The following is a 16,129-nucleotide window of genomic DNA, read 5'->3' as shown; positions in this document are numbered from 1 at the left end:
GCGATAGTTCAGACCTGGCCGGAAGCAGCAGGGAGAACCGAGAGTGAGCGGAAGGGAGGGGCGTGCGGCGACGGCGCGCAGTGTTCCCAGAAGGCTGTGCGCGCCCTTCACTTCCGGCGGGTCTTCCGAGCGAGCGCGTGCGCGGCGGCCCACAGTCTTAACCATGGCGCTTCACGTCCCCAAGGCCCCGGGCTTTGCCCAGATGCTCAAAGAGGGAGCAAAAGTAAGGCATAGGGCAAAAGGACGCGGTGGGAGAGTCGGCATGGGGTTGGCGGCAACCGGAGGGCAGAATGGCCTACCAGGGGGCCGGTCATGCGGCCCCGGCACAGCAGTCAGGGGAGGAGAAGATTCTGGAAAAGGAAGGGTGCCCGGGCGGGCCGGCTGCGGATCAGCCGCGGGGTTTCTCGTCTTCCCTGAGCCTGGGCAGCCCGGAGAGGGCCTCGGCGACCTGCAAAGGGCTGGATCTAGCTGGACCAAGGCGCATTTTCCGGGGCGGGGTGTGGGAGGGGGGGTCCGGGAACGGTGAGGGCGGAGGAGAAGCCGCCTTGAGAATCGTGGCGCCGGGCGGGGAGGACCGGGCGGCCGGCCATCCGATGGAGCTGGGTCGGCGCCCGAGTTGAGTTAGCCCGCTGTAGTCGCCGCCCCTTGGTGCCCGGTCCGAATGAATCCCGGTCCCAGTCCACCTTAGCCAGCTGGACCTGCAGCGTGACCCCGCAGGATCCTGTTTTCCTCGTTTATTTACTTATTATTATTGTTTATCTTTGCTGTGTTAGAGTTGGAGACCCAGGCTTTGTGTCTTTGGTCGGCCGGGCCCCTCTACAGCTTGAGTCAAACCCCACCCCGCCCATCTTTTCCTTTCAGATCCTAAGCTGAATGAAAATTGTTGTTTTCTTGCCCTGTTTTGCAGCATTTTTCAGGATTAGAAGAGGCTGTGTATAGAAACATTCAGGCTTGTAAAGAGCTTTCCCAAACGACTCGTACAGCCTATGGACCCAATGGTAATTGCCAAGAACATGTTTTTAAAATCTGGAGTCAAATTTGTGTGTTGCCTCCCCCCCCCCGTACTGATTTTGAGGTCATTCATTTGCAATATGATTTAAAAATTCATAATATACCGATATATTCGGTTTTTTAATCAGCCTCTCATCTCTAGAGAAATAGTTAGAATGATAATTTTTAGCCTATTGAGAAGACAGAAAATAATACTCTCGATGTATTTAATACTCACTGTAACAAAGGCTGAACAGTTTCTGTACAACAAAAAGACATAGAAGAGAGACACTTCTCACATCCTCTTCAACCGCCAGTTGGTTTTTAAGAAAGTACAGATTTGTGGAACAAAATTTTTCTGGTAGTTTGAGTTTTGAATGTATATACATTCTGTATTTTAATATTTCTGTCATTATTGAGTAGTTGCAAACACCATAGAAACCAGCTAAAATGTTACAAGATCTGACATTATGTCTTTATAGACATAGATTAGAATGGGAAGAAGTAATGTGGATGTATGTACAAGAGAAGCCCATGGGCTGTGAAATAAACCTGAAAAATAGGTAGCTATGGGTTAAGTATTTACAGTGCTAGTCTAAGAAGTAAATACAAATGTATGCTTTTTTTTTTTTAAAGATTTTCTTGGATATTGGGGGAACAATTTGAATAATGTATCTTTTTCTCCTACAAGGAATGAACAAAATGGTTATAAATCACCTGGAGAAGTTGTTTGTGACAAATGATGCAGCAACTATTTTAAGAGAGCTAGAAGTAAGTTCTTTTCAAAAACAAGAAATTTTCTTTTTTTTCATATATTTTTTATTGTAATAGAAGGGTTACATTGTATTCACCAGATAGAAGAAAACAAGAAATTTTCTAATGACATTGAAAATTTAGATAGAAAACACTTATTCCAGGTTAACCAGCATGAAAATTTATGTAGATTTACAGTGTGGTTTTAGGTTTAGTGTTTTCACTTCTCAAATCTCTTAAGTTCTTTATGGAAGAATTGAGTAATAAAAGGAATTTGCTAATAATATCAAACTATTTTATTTTGGTTTTGTATCGGTTCTGGAGCTTGAACTCAGGGCTTGAGTACTGTCCCTGAGTGGTAGACTTGTGCTGACTAGTGAGTCAACAACATTTCCATCTTTTTGCTGATTAATTGCAAGTAAAAGTCTCACAGGCTTTCCTGTTCAGGCTGCCTTTGAACCACATTGTCAGATCTCAGTCTTTTGAGTTGCTAGGATTATAGGCATGAGCTATTGGTGCTTGGCTTTAAATAGATGTTTGTTTCATTTTGTAGAGTGACACTGATTAAATTCTATAATGCAGAAATGGTTAATTTTAAAATTGTGGGTTTCTCCTGGGGCTGATTGCTCATATCTTTAATCCTAGTTACTTAGGAGATTGAGCTCTGAACATTACGGTTCAAAGCTAATGTGTGTGCACAAAAGTCCGTAAGACTCTTTGTTCCCAGTAAAATAGCAAAAAAAAAAAAAAAAAGCCAAAAGTGGAAGTGTGGTCCAAATGGTAGAGCTCTGTCCATGGATAAAGAAGCATAAGGACAGTGCCAAGCCCTGAGTTCCAGTCCTCCCCCCCCCCCCAAATGTGGCTTTTCTTTGATAGAATTGGGCTTTCTTTAGCTTCAATTTTTATGTTAGAGTTTATAAAAATAGGTGGTGCCAGGTGGGTTAAGAGGAAGGTCTGGCACCTAAGTATACATAGCCGTTTCTTAACTCATTTTCTTTTTTTTTTTTTTTTTTTTTTTTTTCAGCCAGTCCTGGGCTTGAGCTCAGGGCCTGGGCACCATCCTTGTTCTCAAGGATAGAGCTCTATCACTTGAGCCACAGCACCACTTCTAGCTTTTTCTATGTATGTGGTACCAAGGAATCGAACCCAGGTCTTCATGCATGCTAGGCAAGCACTTTAACCACTAGGCCAAACTCCTGGCCCTCTTAACTCATTTTCATGTAATAGAAGGCTATGTTCAGCCTCAGGAAGTTTTCTTTTTTTTTTTTTTTTTTTTTGCCAGTCCTGGGCTTGAGCTCAGGGCCTGAGCACTGTCCTTGGACTTTCTCAAGGCTAGAGCTCTACCACTTGAGCCTCAGCAACTTTACCTTGAGCTGGGCACGGTGACACATACGCACTTAGGATATAGAGACAGGAAGATAGAGAATTTAAAGCTATCCTGGAATATATAATGAGTATAAGAAAATGTAGCAAAATTTTTACGGACACTTAACCAAGTTAACTAACGTGTGTTCTAAATGTCTGCGGTTAGTGATTTGGATTGTAAATTGAAGGATCACACAATGATGTGTTTAACCTTATTAGGCACTACATATGAGATGACTATTTACTTTTATGACAGGTACAGCATCCTGCTGCAAAAATGATTGTAATGGCTTCTCATATGCAAGAGCAAGAGGTTGGAGATGGCACAAACTTTGTTCTGGTGTTTGCTGGAGCACTTCTGGAATTAGCTGAAGAACTTCTGAGGATTGGCTTGTCAGTTTCAGAGGTAAGTGTTCACTTTATAATAATTCTTAATTATATATGCTGCTTAAAACTTAAAATCACTTTTTTGGACAACTTACTCTGTGCCCAAGCATTGTAGTACATGTATTTCGCATGTGGTATTATCTAGAAAAGTCCTATTAGTGAGGCCTGTTATCTCAAGTGAGAACAGTTATAAAAATCTTGCCTAAGATCTTACAGCTATTAGGTGGTGTTATCAGGATTCAAATTTGACATGCCACCAAGGTCTATACTTATAGTCACTAGACTGCCAGTTGTATTATTCTGCAAGTGTACTTTTACCATTCTTATAGTGAAAATAAGGGGCTGGGAGTTTGGCCTAGTGGTTAAAGTGCTTGCCTGGCATTCACGGAGACCGGGGTTCGATTCCTTGGTACCACATACATAGAAAAAGCCAGAAGTGGTGCTGAGGCTCAAGTGGTAAAGCTCTAGCCTTGAGAAAGTCCAAGGACAGTGCTCAAGCCCTGAGCTCAAGCCCAGGACTGGCAAAAAAAAAAGGGGGGGGGGGCGGGAGTTTGGCCTAGTGGTTAAAGTGCTTGCCTAGCATGCATGAAGACCTGGGTTCGATTCCTCAGTACCACATACATAGAAGAAAGCCAGAAGTGGTGCTGAGGCTTAAGAGTTCTAGCCTTGACAAAAATCCAAGGACAGGCCTCAGGGCCCTGAGCTTAAGCCCAGGACTGACAAAAATAAATAAATAAAGAAAGAAAGAAAGAAAGAAATCAATGTCCACATTCACAGGGTTTCTAAAGTAACTACTCTTTTTAACCCATGTCAAAATTATGTCATTTAAAGAAATGTTTGGCTCTTAGGTCATAGAAGGTTATGAAATAGCCTGCAGAAAAGCCCATGAAATTCTTCCCGATTTAGTATGTTGTTCTGCAAAAAACCTTCGGGATGTTGATGAAGTGTCATCTCTACTTCGTACCTCAATAATGAGTAAGCAGTATGGCAATGAAGTGTTTTTGGCCAAGCTTATTGCTCAGGCATGTGGTAAGTAAATATCGTAAATGAAAAGATTTGAAGTTAAAATAACTTTAGTTTCCCTGTTGTCTCAGAATATATTTTGATATGTTTCATTTCCTCAACAGTATCTATTTTTCCTGATTCCGGGAATTTCAATGTTGATAACATCAGAGTGTGTAAAATTCTGGTAAGTAGGTTTCCTTTGGTGGTCCTGAAGGTTGAGCCTAGGCCTTGTACCTGCCTATCATTGATCTGTATCCCCAGTCCAAGCTCCATTGTATTTTGTAAAAAGGAAAAGTTGGCCCAAAACCGAATTTTACCTTATGGCTTAATTACTTTTGCATTTTTTGTATATGGAATGGAAGGTGACATCTTGCTCTGTAATAACAGTTCTACAGTATAATGTTAACTGAAATACTTAAATGGGTACATGTATATGTGCTTTATATATTAAAATGTAATTGATGTAGTATGGTTGAATCTGGTTTGTATATGTATTTACATGCATATTTATAGATAAAAAACAGACATATATACGTAGCTGTATGTATGTTGCGTGTATTTTTTTCTGTATGCATTTATCATTTACCTTCCCCCATTAAATTTGAAACTTGTAAGGGCAGAATATTTGCTTTGTTCTGTTTTCAATATTGATTATTTAGCTTAATGTACTTGCCCCAAATTCTTGGTCATTGACTGAATATATGGTCAGTGCTTCCCAGTGGTTCATTTCCACTCTGATTTCTACCTTGAGCTGGATGGTTTGGTTTATGTTGTGCTTATCATCCTTCACTATAAATCCCTAGGCATTGTGTATTTATTTTGGAAAAAATATATTTTAAGGTATGCAGAAGTACCAACATTTCCCTAATGATTTTGGTGGTATCTCTTTAGGGTTCAGGTATCTATTCCTCTTCAGTGTTGCATGGCATGGTTTTTAAGAAGGAAACTGAAGGTGATGTGACATCTGTCAAAGATGCAAAAATAGCAGTGTACTCTTGTCCTTTTGATGGCATGATAACAGAAACTAAGGTATGTAGATTTCCAATGTTAAAAGCAAGCTTTTAGGTTGCTTTTTCATATTTATGTTCAGGTCCCCCCCCCCTCCCGTCCTGGGCTTGAGCTCAGGGCTTGAGCAGGCTCTACCACTTGCGCCTTAGCACCACTTCCAGCTTTTTTATATGTATGTGGTACAGAGGAATCAGACCTGGGTCTTCATGCAAGCGCTCAACCACTATGCCAGACTTCCGGCCCTATGTTCAGTTTTTATATAGCACTTGTTCTTAAACCAGTAATTACTTAGAGCTGTAGCATCATATGTATTTTTTAATATATTTTCTATTATAATTAATAGAAGGGTTACATGATATTTGCCAGATAAATGGTGCCTTAATTCCCACCATCATATGTATTTTTAAATCTTAAATTATTTTTGCTAGTCTTGGGGCGCGGAACTCATAGGCTAGGCAATGTTTCTGAGCTTTTATGCTCAAGGGTAGCATTCCTAGCACTCTGCGACTTGAGCCATGAGTATACATTTTAGCCTTTTTGGTGGATAATTGGGGATATAAATATCATGGACTTTGTGTGTGGGGGGGGGTGGATCATGAAGCTTGAACTCTGCCTGGGCACTGTCCCTGAGCTCTTTAGCTCAATGCTACTGCCCTACCCTTAAACTAAGCCCTACTTCTTGTTTTGTGGAGGCTAATTGAAGATAAAAGTCTCAGGTCCTTTTGTGCTGGGGCTGGCTTTGTACTGTGATCCTCAGATATCAGACTCCTGAGTAGCTAGGATTACAGGCATGAGCCACCACGCCTGGCTCATGGACTTATTTACTGGCCAGACTCAAACCATGAACCTCAGACCTCAGCCTCCTAAATGGCTAGAATTATAGGTTTGAGCCATTGATTCTGGACTCATATTTATGTTTTTCATGTCTAATTCTGCTACTAAATAGAAAAGTTGAAACATCAATGTCTGTATAGTAGGCATAATTCTCTTTTTTGTGGGGAGAGACTGGGACTTGAACTCTTTGATGCTTTGCTCCTTGGCTGGTGCTCTGCAACTGAGCCATGCCTCTAACCCCTGGTCAGCATAATTCCTAAAGTCCAAATTGTTTGGTGTAGGGTGTGTGTGTACCAGACGGGGGCTTGAAGAGCCTTGTCCTGTTATCCAATATTCTTGCTCATAGTTGGCACTCTAAATACTTGAACAGTGTCTCTAGCGTGGCATTTTGTTGGTTAATTAGAGATGGAACCTTCCCAGTGCTGGCTTTGAACTATAGTCTCCAAGTCTCAGCCTTCTAAGTGGCTAGGATTATAGGCATGAACCATTCATTAGTCCCTGGCCCGGTTGTTGGTTTTCAACATCTTGAGGAGTTGGAGACTTGAGTGGTAGTTTAGTCCACATTTTAGGAGAAATTAGATAACCGTAACCACAATGTAACTTTTTTTTTTTTTTTTTTTTTTTTTTTTTTTGGTGCCAGTCCTAGGCTTGGGCTCAGGGCCTGAGCACTGTCCTTGGATTTTTTTTTTTCTCAAGGCTAGAGCTCTACCACTTGAGCTTTAGTACCACTTCCGGCTTTTTTCTATGTATGTGGTACCAAGGAATCGAACCCGGGCCTCCGTGCATGCTAGGCAAGCACTCTACCACTAGGCCAAACTCCCGGCCCCACAGTGTAACTTTTTAATGTTGCTATCTGGGTTTTGTGAAGGACAAAACCACATAGATTCTTGCCTAAAGAAAGTCCGATTTTCCCTAGCTTCTGTCAAAGAGGAAATTCTGTTTGGGGATGAGGTGCTATAGCAGCAAACTATCATTTATGTAAATTTTCTATTCTGTTTTATAATACATGCATACTTTAATGTTTCTCCCAGGTCCTTAATTTCATCAATAAAACTTTCAACATCATGCTTACTTGTTTTACCAGGGAACGGTATTAATAAAGAATGCTGAAGAATTGATGAATTTTAGTAAAGGGGAAGAAAATCTCATGGATGCACAAGTCAAAGCCATTGCAGATACTGGTGCAAATGTCATAGTAACAGGTGGCAAAGTGGCCGACATGGCTCTTCATTATGCCAACAAGTACAATATCATGTTGGTGAGGTAAGAGGTTCATTTTACTGATACTATAAGTGGTTTTTAAGCACTAAATGAATTCAACAAACTGACAGGCCAATAATGAAAGGGTTGTGTAAGGTATTAGATTGGACAGTAAAAAGACTTAGCCTAGAGGGAAATGCCTCTGAGAAATCTTACATATGTTTAAACTATAAGATAGAAAGAAGCAATAAATCATTTCAGGCACAAAAGCATTTTAAGAGGTCAGCTGTAAGCCTAGTGACTTGCCTGTTGGATGGAGTGTATAAAGTCAGAAAGGTGCCTTTTAATCTATGAACATATTTATAGGCACTAGATAGACAACATGTGTCTTCCTCACTCCATTTTCTGCTACCTTTTCTACTTCCAAATCACATGTGTCCAGTAAATAAGTATGCTTCCTCAGAACTTGATTACACACAGTAAAACCAAAATGTTCTATAAATCTACCAGTTCCCTTGGCACTGTAGAACTCTTATGTCCCTTGTGTTTTATTTGAATAATGCCATAAACAAATGTCAGATATGGTAGTACTGACTATATGGACTCATTCATAGAGCCAGAAAAATTGTCTTTTTACCCTTAGAGCGCAGTGCAATTCAGTGTGTTTTAAACGTGAGTCAGAATTGAAGGAACGTGACTAGTGTGTTTTGTTCTATTTGATTTCTTTATGATGCTATATGGAAAAATTAAAACTTCTATCGAAATATTTTGGGTGATTTTTGTTTTTGTTTTTAAAGGCTTAACTCAAAGTGGGATCTCCGAAGACTGTGTAAAACAGTTGGTGCAACAGCTCTTCCTAGATTAGTACGTATTAGAAAATATTATGACAGCTAAGCCTCTATGAATTTTTATTACAATAGTCACTTTTTTACAGACCCCTCCTGTCCTTGAAGAAATGGGACATTGTGACAGTGTCTACCTTTCAGAAGTTGGAGATACACAGGTGGTGGTCTTTAAACATGGTATGTATTACTGATATAATGTTCCTGTTATGCTTGAGAAGTGTATGATGCTTTCTTTAATCTACAAATATATTTTCTCACAGAAAAAGAAGATGGTGCCATTTCTACATTGGTTCTTCGAGGTTCTACAGATAATCTGATGGATGATATTGAAAGGGCAGTGGATGATGGTGTAAATACTTTCAAAGTTCTCACTAGGGTCTGTATTAGAAATTATCTTTAGTGAACTTTTATTGTGTTACATGGTTGGCAGCTTAGAAACTTTCTAAATGGGGATTCAAAATGAGTAGCATATATAAAGCAAGCCTACCTACCTTCCTTCCTTCCTCTTTTTTTTCCTTACTTTTTCTTTCCCTCCCCCTCCCTCCTTCCCTCCCTCCCTCCCTCCCTCCCTCCCTCCCTCCCTCCCTCCCTCCCTCCCTCCCTCCTTCATTTATTTTTGCCAGTTCTGGGCTTAAGTTCAGGGCCTGGTACTGTCCCTGAGCTTCTTTTGCTCAAGGCTAGCACTCTACCACTTGAATCACAGTGCTACTTATGACCGAGGAGTTGAACCCAGGGCTGCTTGTGTGTCAGGCATGCACTCTACCACGAAGCTACATTCTCAGCTCCCAACTTTTTTTTGGGGGGGGGGGGTTCATGGGGCTTGAGCTCTGGGACTGGGCATTGTCCTTGAGCTCTTCAACTCAAGGCTACCATCCTACCCCTTGAGCCACAGTGCCACTTCTGTTTTTCTAGTGGTTAATTGGAGATAAGAGTCTCATGGATGGCTGGGAGTTTGGCCTAGTGGTAGAGTGCTTGCCTAGCATGCATGAAGACCCCAAGTTCAATTCCTCAGTCCCACATGCATAGAAAAAAAAAAAGCTGGTAGTGGTGCTGAGGCTCAAGTGGTAGAGCTCTAGCCTTGAGAAAGTCCAAGGACTGCTCAGGCCCTGAGCTCAAGCCCAGGACTGGCAAAAAAAAAAAAAAAAAAAAAAGTCTCATGGACTTTAGTGCCTGTGCTGGCTTTGAACTGCGATCTTCAGATCTCAGTCTCCTGAGTAGCTAGGATTACAGGTGTGAGCCACCACACCTGGCCAGCCCCCAACTTTTTCATCTAGTTTCATGTAAGTTGCTGGTGAATCAGATAGCTTCCAAAAATGTTTGTACAAAGTAATAAATGGCAAAGAAAGGTTTTTCTATTGTTTTAAAGCAGGATTGAGGAACTTTTTCCTACTAAGGGTCATTTGTAGTTTTAAGCAATTGACAGGCATACAAAATTGTCTATACAGGTAGCTTACAACAAGTATAAAGCTGGGCATGGTGGCTCATGCCTGTAATCCTAGCTACTCAGGAGGCTGAGATCTGAGGCTGAGATCAAAGCCAGCCCGGGCACAAAAGGATTGAGACTCTTATCTCTAATTAACCTCTGGAAAACAGGAAGTGGGGCTTGGCTCAAGGGTAGGGTGGTAACCTTGAGCTGAAGAGCTCATGGACAGCACCTAGGCTGAATGCAAGCCCCATGACCCACAAAAAAGTATAGGAACAGCGTATACATCTATTTCATTGTATATCAGATGATGTTACATTTTCAAACCAGATGTTCTCCATCCATTTGTTGAAGGAAACTGGTTTGTTTTGATTATATTACCTAAAATATTACTAAAGCACTGTTGTTTATTCTTTATGTCATAGACCTGTATAAACAGGCTATTATCATTCTTTGTATTGCTTCCCTTCCCCCCCCTCCCAGTCCTAGGGCTTGAGCTCAAGCCTGAACACTGTCCCTGGACACAAATTTGCTCAAGGCTAATGCTATGCCACTTGAGCCATAGCACCACTTCTCTTTTTCTGTGTGCGTGGTACCAAGGAATCAAACCCAGGGCTTCATGCATGCTAGGCAAGCACTCTACCACTAGGCTATGCTCCCACCCCTTATACCCAAATGTATAATGAGAGTTTCAGTAATAATGTCCGATTAAAACAACTCCAGTCTGAAGGAATATAGGAATATGAAAAGATAGAATTGCACACTGTCTTTTAGTGACTTTATTGTTCTTTCTCTTGAATAACTTAATAGGATAAACGTCTTGTACCTGGTGGTGGAGCAACAGAAATTGAATTGGCCAAACAGATAACTTCATATGGCGAGGTATAACCTTTTCCGGATAAATTGCTGTTATTTTGAAACATTTCTTGAATAAAATAACAATAATAAGTCTGTTTTGATTTAGACATGTCCTGGACTTGAACAATATGCTATTAAGAAGTTTGCTGAAGCATTTGAAGCTATTCCACGGGCACTGGCAGAAAACTCAGGAGTTAAAGCCAATGAAGTCATCTCTAAACTCTATGCAGTACACCAAGAAGGAAATAAAAACGTTGGAATAGATATTGAGGTATTTGCAAAAATATTGAACTTAAATTGTTTTATTTTGTAAATTTATAATCTGACAATAGAAGGTAATCTGTTTAAAGGAAAAGTCAAGAGGTAGATATGGCCAGGAGCCTGCAGGGCACACTTGTAATACTGGCTACCAAGGAGGCTGAGATCTGAGCATCACTATCCGAAGCTAGTCCAGGGAGGAAAGTCACTGAGACTCTTAATTACCAAAACGTTGGATGGGTATCTAGCTGTGGCTCAGGTAGTAGAGCCCTATCCTGTAGCAAAAATATTCAGACTGCGTAGGCCCTGAATTCAAACCCTAACTCTAGCACCCCCAAAAAAGAAATAGGTTGGCTTAGGAGCAGTTGGGTTTTTTTGTTTGTTTAATAATTCTTGGTTTATCTGATGTTAACTTGGGTTTTTCTGTTGGTGGTGGTTTTTTTTTTTTTTTTGCTTTTGGGTTTTTGGTTTTGCCAGTCCTGTAGCTTGAACTCAGGACCTAGGCCCTGTCCTTGGACACTTTTTACACAAGGCTAGCACTCTGCCACTTAAGCCACAGCGCCACTTCCAGCTTTTTCTGTGTATGTGGCTCTGGGGAATCAAGCCCAGGGCTTTGTGCATGCTAGGCCAGCATACTACCACTAGGCCATGCTCCCAGTCCTTGTTTTTGCTTGTGACAGTCATGGGAATTGAACTCGGCCTGGGTGCTGTTCCTGAGCTCTTTAGATCAAGGCTACCACCTGACTCCTTGAGTGATGCTGCCACTTCCAGTTTTCTGATAGATAATTGAAGATAAGAGTCTCACCTTTTGTGCTCAGTTGGCTTTGAACTGAATTCTTAGATCTCAGCTTCCTGAGTAGCTAGGATTACAGACGTGAGCTCCTGGTGCCTGGTGATTTTTCTGGTTTGAATGAAAGCCTTTAATAGTGATTCCTTTTCTGTTTTATACCATGTATATTTTTTGTTTTTTAGTATATGTGTTTCTACTTTTATTTTGCCAGTACTGGGGCTTGAACTCAGGGCTTGAACAATGTCTTTAGGCTTTCTCAAAACTAGAACTCTACCACTTGAGCCACACCGCCATTTCTGGCTTTTTCTGGATATGTGGTACTGAGGAGTAAGCTGGATCTTCTTGCATGCTACTAGGCAAGCACTTTACCACTAGGCCAAACTTCCAGCCCCCACTTTAAATTTTAAATCAAGTCCAGTTTGGTATTTCATAATGGTAATCCTAGCTGAGTTTAGGAGGGTTATAGTCAGCCTAAACAAAAAGTGAATAATGACAGCCAATAAAAATCTGGGACTGGGGGACGGGAGTTTGGCATAGTGGTAGAGTACTTGCCTAGAATGCACAAGGACCTGGGTTCGATTCCTCCATACCACATACATAGAAAAAAGCCAGAAATGGTGCTGTGGCTCAAGTGGTAGAGCTCTAGCCTTGAGAAAGCCCAAGGACAGTGCCCAGGCCCTGAGTTCAAGGCCCAGGACTGGCAAAAAAACCAAAATCTGGGTCTGGTGGTGTACATATATCATCTCAGCACTGCAGAGGTATAAGACAAAAAGTGGTAAAGATACTTTCATGATAAAGTTGTCTGCATAGCAAGCATAAGACTTGAGTTCAAACCTACAATAAGTGCCAAAAAGAATGCTTTGGTGTTTATGGTTTGTCTTATTGGTGGGGGAGTGGGGGTGTGCATTTTCTGTATTTATATGTGTGCCAATATAGGGATTTAAACTTGGCCTGGAATTCTCCCTTGGCCTTTCACTTGAAGTCTGGCACTTGATTCATGACCCACAGTTCCATTTCAAGCTTTTTGCTGGTTAATTGAAGATGAGTCTCACATCTTTTTGTTTGTTTGTTTGGGCTAACTTCAAATCTGGATCCTCAGATTTCAGCTTTCTAAAGATTTATTCGTACAGTTTTGAGTAGCCACTGATACCTGGCTAGATTTTATTTGTAATGAAGGAATTGAATTGTTTTATGTTGCCAGGCTGAAGTTCCTGCTGTAAAAGACATGTTGGAAGCTGGTATCTTAGATACATACCTGGGCAAATACTGGGCTATTAAATTGGCGACTAATGCTGCAGTTACTGTACTTCGAGTGGATCAGGTGAGTGAAAAGTTAAAATTCTTCATTTTAAAAAATAGTACTTGTCTATTCTAATTGTATGCAGAAGTAGAATGCAATCTGATTATATTTGAATGGATTATTATTACATCTAGAGATGTTAAAATGGCCCTCCAATTACAAAAAAAAGAAATTTGTTGCACCTTTTTGTTTTTGCCAGTCCTGGAGCTTGACCTCTTAGCCTGAGCACTGTCCTTGGTGTTTTTCAAGGCTAGAGCTCTACCACTTGAGCCATAGTACCACTTCTGGCTTTTTCTATGTATGTGGTACCGAGGAATCAAACCTGTGTCTTCATGCATGCACTCTACCACTAGGCAAAACTCCTGGCCCTTATACATTTTTTTTTTCCAGTCCTGAGGGAATGGACATTGTCTTTGAGCTTCTTTTTGCTTACGGTTAGCACTGTACCACTTGAGCCACAGTGGCACCTCTGATTTTTGCTGTATGTGTGGTGCTAGGGAGTATGCTAAGCAAGTATTCTATCACTAAGCCGTATTCCCAGGCCAGGTAGACACACTGCTAAGTTCTATGTATTGCATGTATTATTCCTGTTATAAAATTAAGGTCTTTCCAGTAAAAGAAATATTTACTAATTTTCAGTTGGCAAAGTATAGGTAGAAGAAATTTTATGTAGTTTGAATTTTCAAACTAGCTTTGGAACCCCTGGATATAAATAATCTATATAGTAAGCTTTAATAGTAGTATTAATAGGAAAAATGCGGGAGCATTTACTAAGTAGATATTGTACCTTTAGTAAACTTAAATGCATTTGCTCACAAAACTAGATGGAATTAATAGACAATGAACTGTTCATACTTAATTGCTTGAGGCATAATGTATATTGACAAAGTGAAACTGTTGCCAAATTAAACAAGTTTTCCATGAAAATCAATAGACTCATTTCTGTTTTAAAATTGTATTTTATTGTCGAGGTGATGTATAGAGAGGGTTACAGTTGCATTAGTCAGATAGTGGGCACATTACTTCTTGAACTTTAATACCCCTTGTCATGTAATAGACTTATTTCTGAGTGTCAGTTGTATAGTAAAACCAACTTTGTGAATAAGGAAGAGCTTTGATGACCAGAAATAGAATTGTTTAGTATTAACTTACTCGAAAGAAGCAGAAGGAGGGATAAAGGCAATGACAACTTGCCAAGTACCTGCAAGCAAGATTTTAGTTTACATTCCAAGTACTACCAATATTGTATAAAGAAAAGAAATGGAGGTGTGTGTACCACATAGGAGTGGTTCCTATGCTTGCTTAAAAATAAGTTTCACTCTGGGAATGTGGTTTAGTGGTAGAGTGCTTGCCTAGCATGCATGAAGCCCTGGCTTCAATTCCTTAGTCCTTGAGTTACTAAGGGAACTGGGTACTTTGGTTTCATTAAAAAGCATTTCTTGCTGTTTGGTTTGTGGAAGGAACTCCAAACTATATTGTTGAGCTTTCTGTTTATCAACTATTTTATATAGATAATAATGGCAAAACTGGCAGGTGGACCTAAACCTCCTAAGGCACAAGGAGACTGGGACAAAGATGGTTGGCAAGAGGAACTTAAATAGCAAATCAGGTGCCACACCAGAAAAGCATGCAAATACTTTCACATTATACTTACTGAGTTGCCAGCGTGCATGCTTGGAAATGTTTTTCACTAATCTGTGTGGAATTCATTGCTATTTTTCACAAAAAGTAGGAAACCTTTTGATACTTTGGAGGTCACTTAATTTCTTATACAGAACTTAGCAAACATTGTGCTGTGGTATTTGTATGCAGCATATTGCTTGTGTTGAGGTAATCCTTAATCTTAAGCCAGGCTAATAAAAAAATGTGCCTTCTAAAGATAGAGGTTGTGCTTTTGTGTTCTGCAGATCATCATGGCAAAGCCAGCTGGTGGGCCCAAGCCTCCAAGTGGGAAGAAAGATTGGGATGACGACCAAAACGATTGAAGGGCTTCATTGTTACTATAGGTGGTTAGATTCATATTGTAGGAATTGCCTGTTTTCTTTTATCCTTAAATTAAGAAGTGTTGTGTTTATATCCTCAGCTGAATTAAACGTTCTTGTTAAAGCCTTGTTGAGTAACATGCTTCAAGCTTATTAATCATATTAGATGTGCGACTTAGGCAAGTTAGCTCTTTAATTAGAGAGGCCTGTTTCCTGTGTGTATGACCTGTCTGCTTTTGTTGTTGAACACAACACTCACTCACATAACCATATAAGTGACATTGTCAGTAGCTACTTGTTTTGTTTTTTTTTTTTGAACTTGGCCTAGGCACTGTCCCTGAGCTCTTCAGCTCAAGGCTACTGACCAGCCCTTGAGCAAAGCTTGACATTCCATTTTCTATAGTCTCAGGCCCTTTTGTGCTGGGGCTGACTTTGAACCATGATCCTCAGATCTCAATCTCCTGAGTAGCTAGGATTAGTCAAGCCAATGCGCCCGGCCAGTAGCTGCTTTCTGTAAGGGAATGTCAGGCTTTGAGAACGACCAAATTCACTCAGAAAGTCTTAATTTTTCCTGTCTTAGCCCTTACTGGGAAAAGTGCCAGAATCTAGAATAGATTTCCAGTGACTTCACAGACCTGAAAGTCTTGAGACTTGGTAATGACCAAATCCAATGGGAGACATTGTAGTGGCAGAGAAGAAGAGATGGAAATAGACCTCTCAGGCTTGCTACTGCTATGTTTGGTTACATAAGACCATGTAAAATACTCTGAAATCTTTGATATCCAAAGATTTTTAGAATATAGTTGATTAGCTTGGGGATTAGAAAGTGTTGTTATAAAGCTGAGTGCCGATGGCTCCTGTCTATAATCTTAGCTACTCAGGAGGCTGAGATCTGAGGATTGTGGTTCAAAGCCAACCCAGGCTTTGGACCCATGAAAGGCCAGGTGCTCTACTGCTGAGTTGTCCATTATTTTTGAGATAGGATCTTTTCTATTCACCTGGCACATGCCTCAACTGAAGCCTACCTGTTTTCTGGTCATTCCTAGAATAGCATTACAGTGTCCCACTTCTAGACGGGTGAGCTTTGCTGTTCTACAACTGTGACCATTTCAATCTCGGCTTCCACAAGGC

At 40.7% G+C, this 16,129-nt stretch overlaps 1 protein-coding gene across 1 annotated transcript; it reads left to right on the top strand.

Annotated features, from left to right (window-relative positions):
- The first annotated feature begins 103 nt into the window (after positions 1 to 103).
- Cct8 (chaperonin containing TCP1 subunit 8) lies at positions 104 to 15,127 on the top strand. Its single transcript, XM_090348457.1, has 15 exons — positions 104 to 223; positions 908 to 998; positions 1,682 to 1,761; positions 3,365 to 3,514; positions 4,344 to 4,524; positions 4,623 to 4,684; positions 5,392 to 5,529; positions 7,427 to 7,605; positions 8,340 to 8,406; positions 8,477 to 8,564; positions 8,648 to 8,763; positions 10,621 to 10,692; positions 10,775 to 10,939; positions 12,918 to 13,037; positions 14,924 to 15,127. The coding sequence occupies exons 1-15, from the start codon at positions 164 to 166 to the stop codon at positions 14,999 to 15,001; spliced, it is 1,647 nt and encodes a 548-aa protein (XP_090204583.1). The 5' UTR covers positions 104 to 163; the 3' UTR covers positions 15,002 to 15,127.
- Positions 15,128 to 16,129: the final 1,002 nt, after the last annotated feature.

This window comes from Megascapheus bottae, chromosome 1, assembly GCF_031878675.1.
Source record: "Megascapheus bottae isolate mThoBot1 chromosome 1, mThoBot2.hap1, whole genome shotgun sequence".
NCBI lineage: Eukaryota > Metazoa > Chordata > Mammalia > Rodentia > Geomyidae > Megascapheus > Megascapheus bottae.
The sequence above is the reverse complement of the archived record's forward strand: the minus strand, read 5'-3'. Positions and strand labels throughout refer to the sequence as shown.

Coding starts and splice junctions, on each gene's coding strand:
- Cct8 (XM_090348457.1), top strand. CDS start 164: ATGGCGCTTCACGTCCCCAAGGCCCCGGGCTTTGCCCAGATGCTCAAA. Junction 224..907: donor TGCTCAAAGAGGGAGCAAAA/GTAAGGCATAGG, acceptor CCTGTTTTGCAG/CATTTTTCAGGATTAGAAGA. Junction 5,530..7,426: donor GCATGATAACAGAAACTAAG/GTATGTAGATTT, acceptor TTGTTTTACCAG/GGAACGGTATTAATAAAGAA.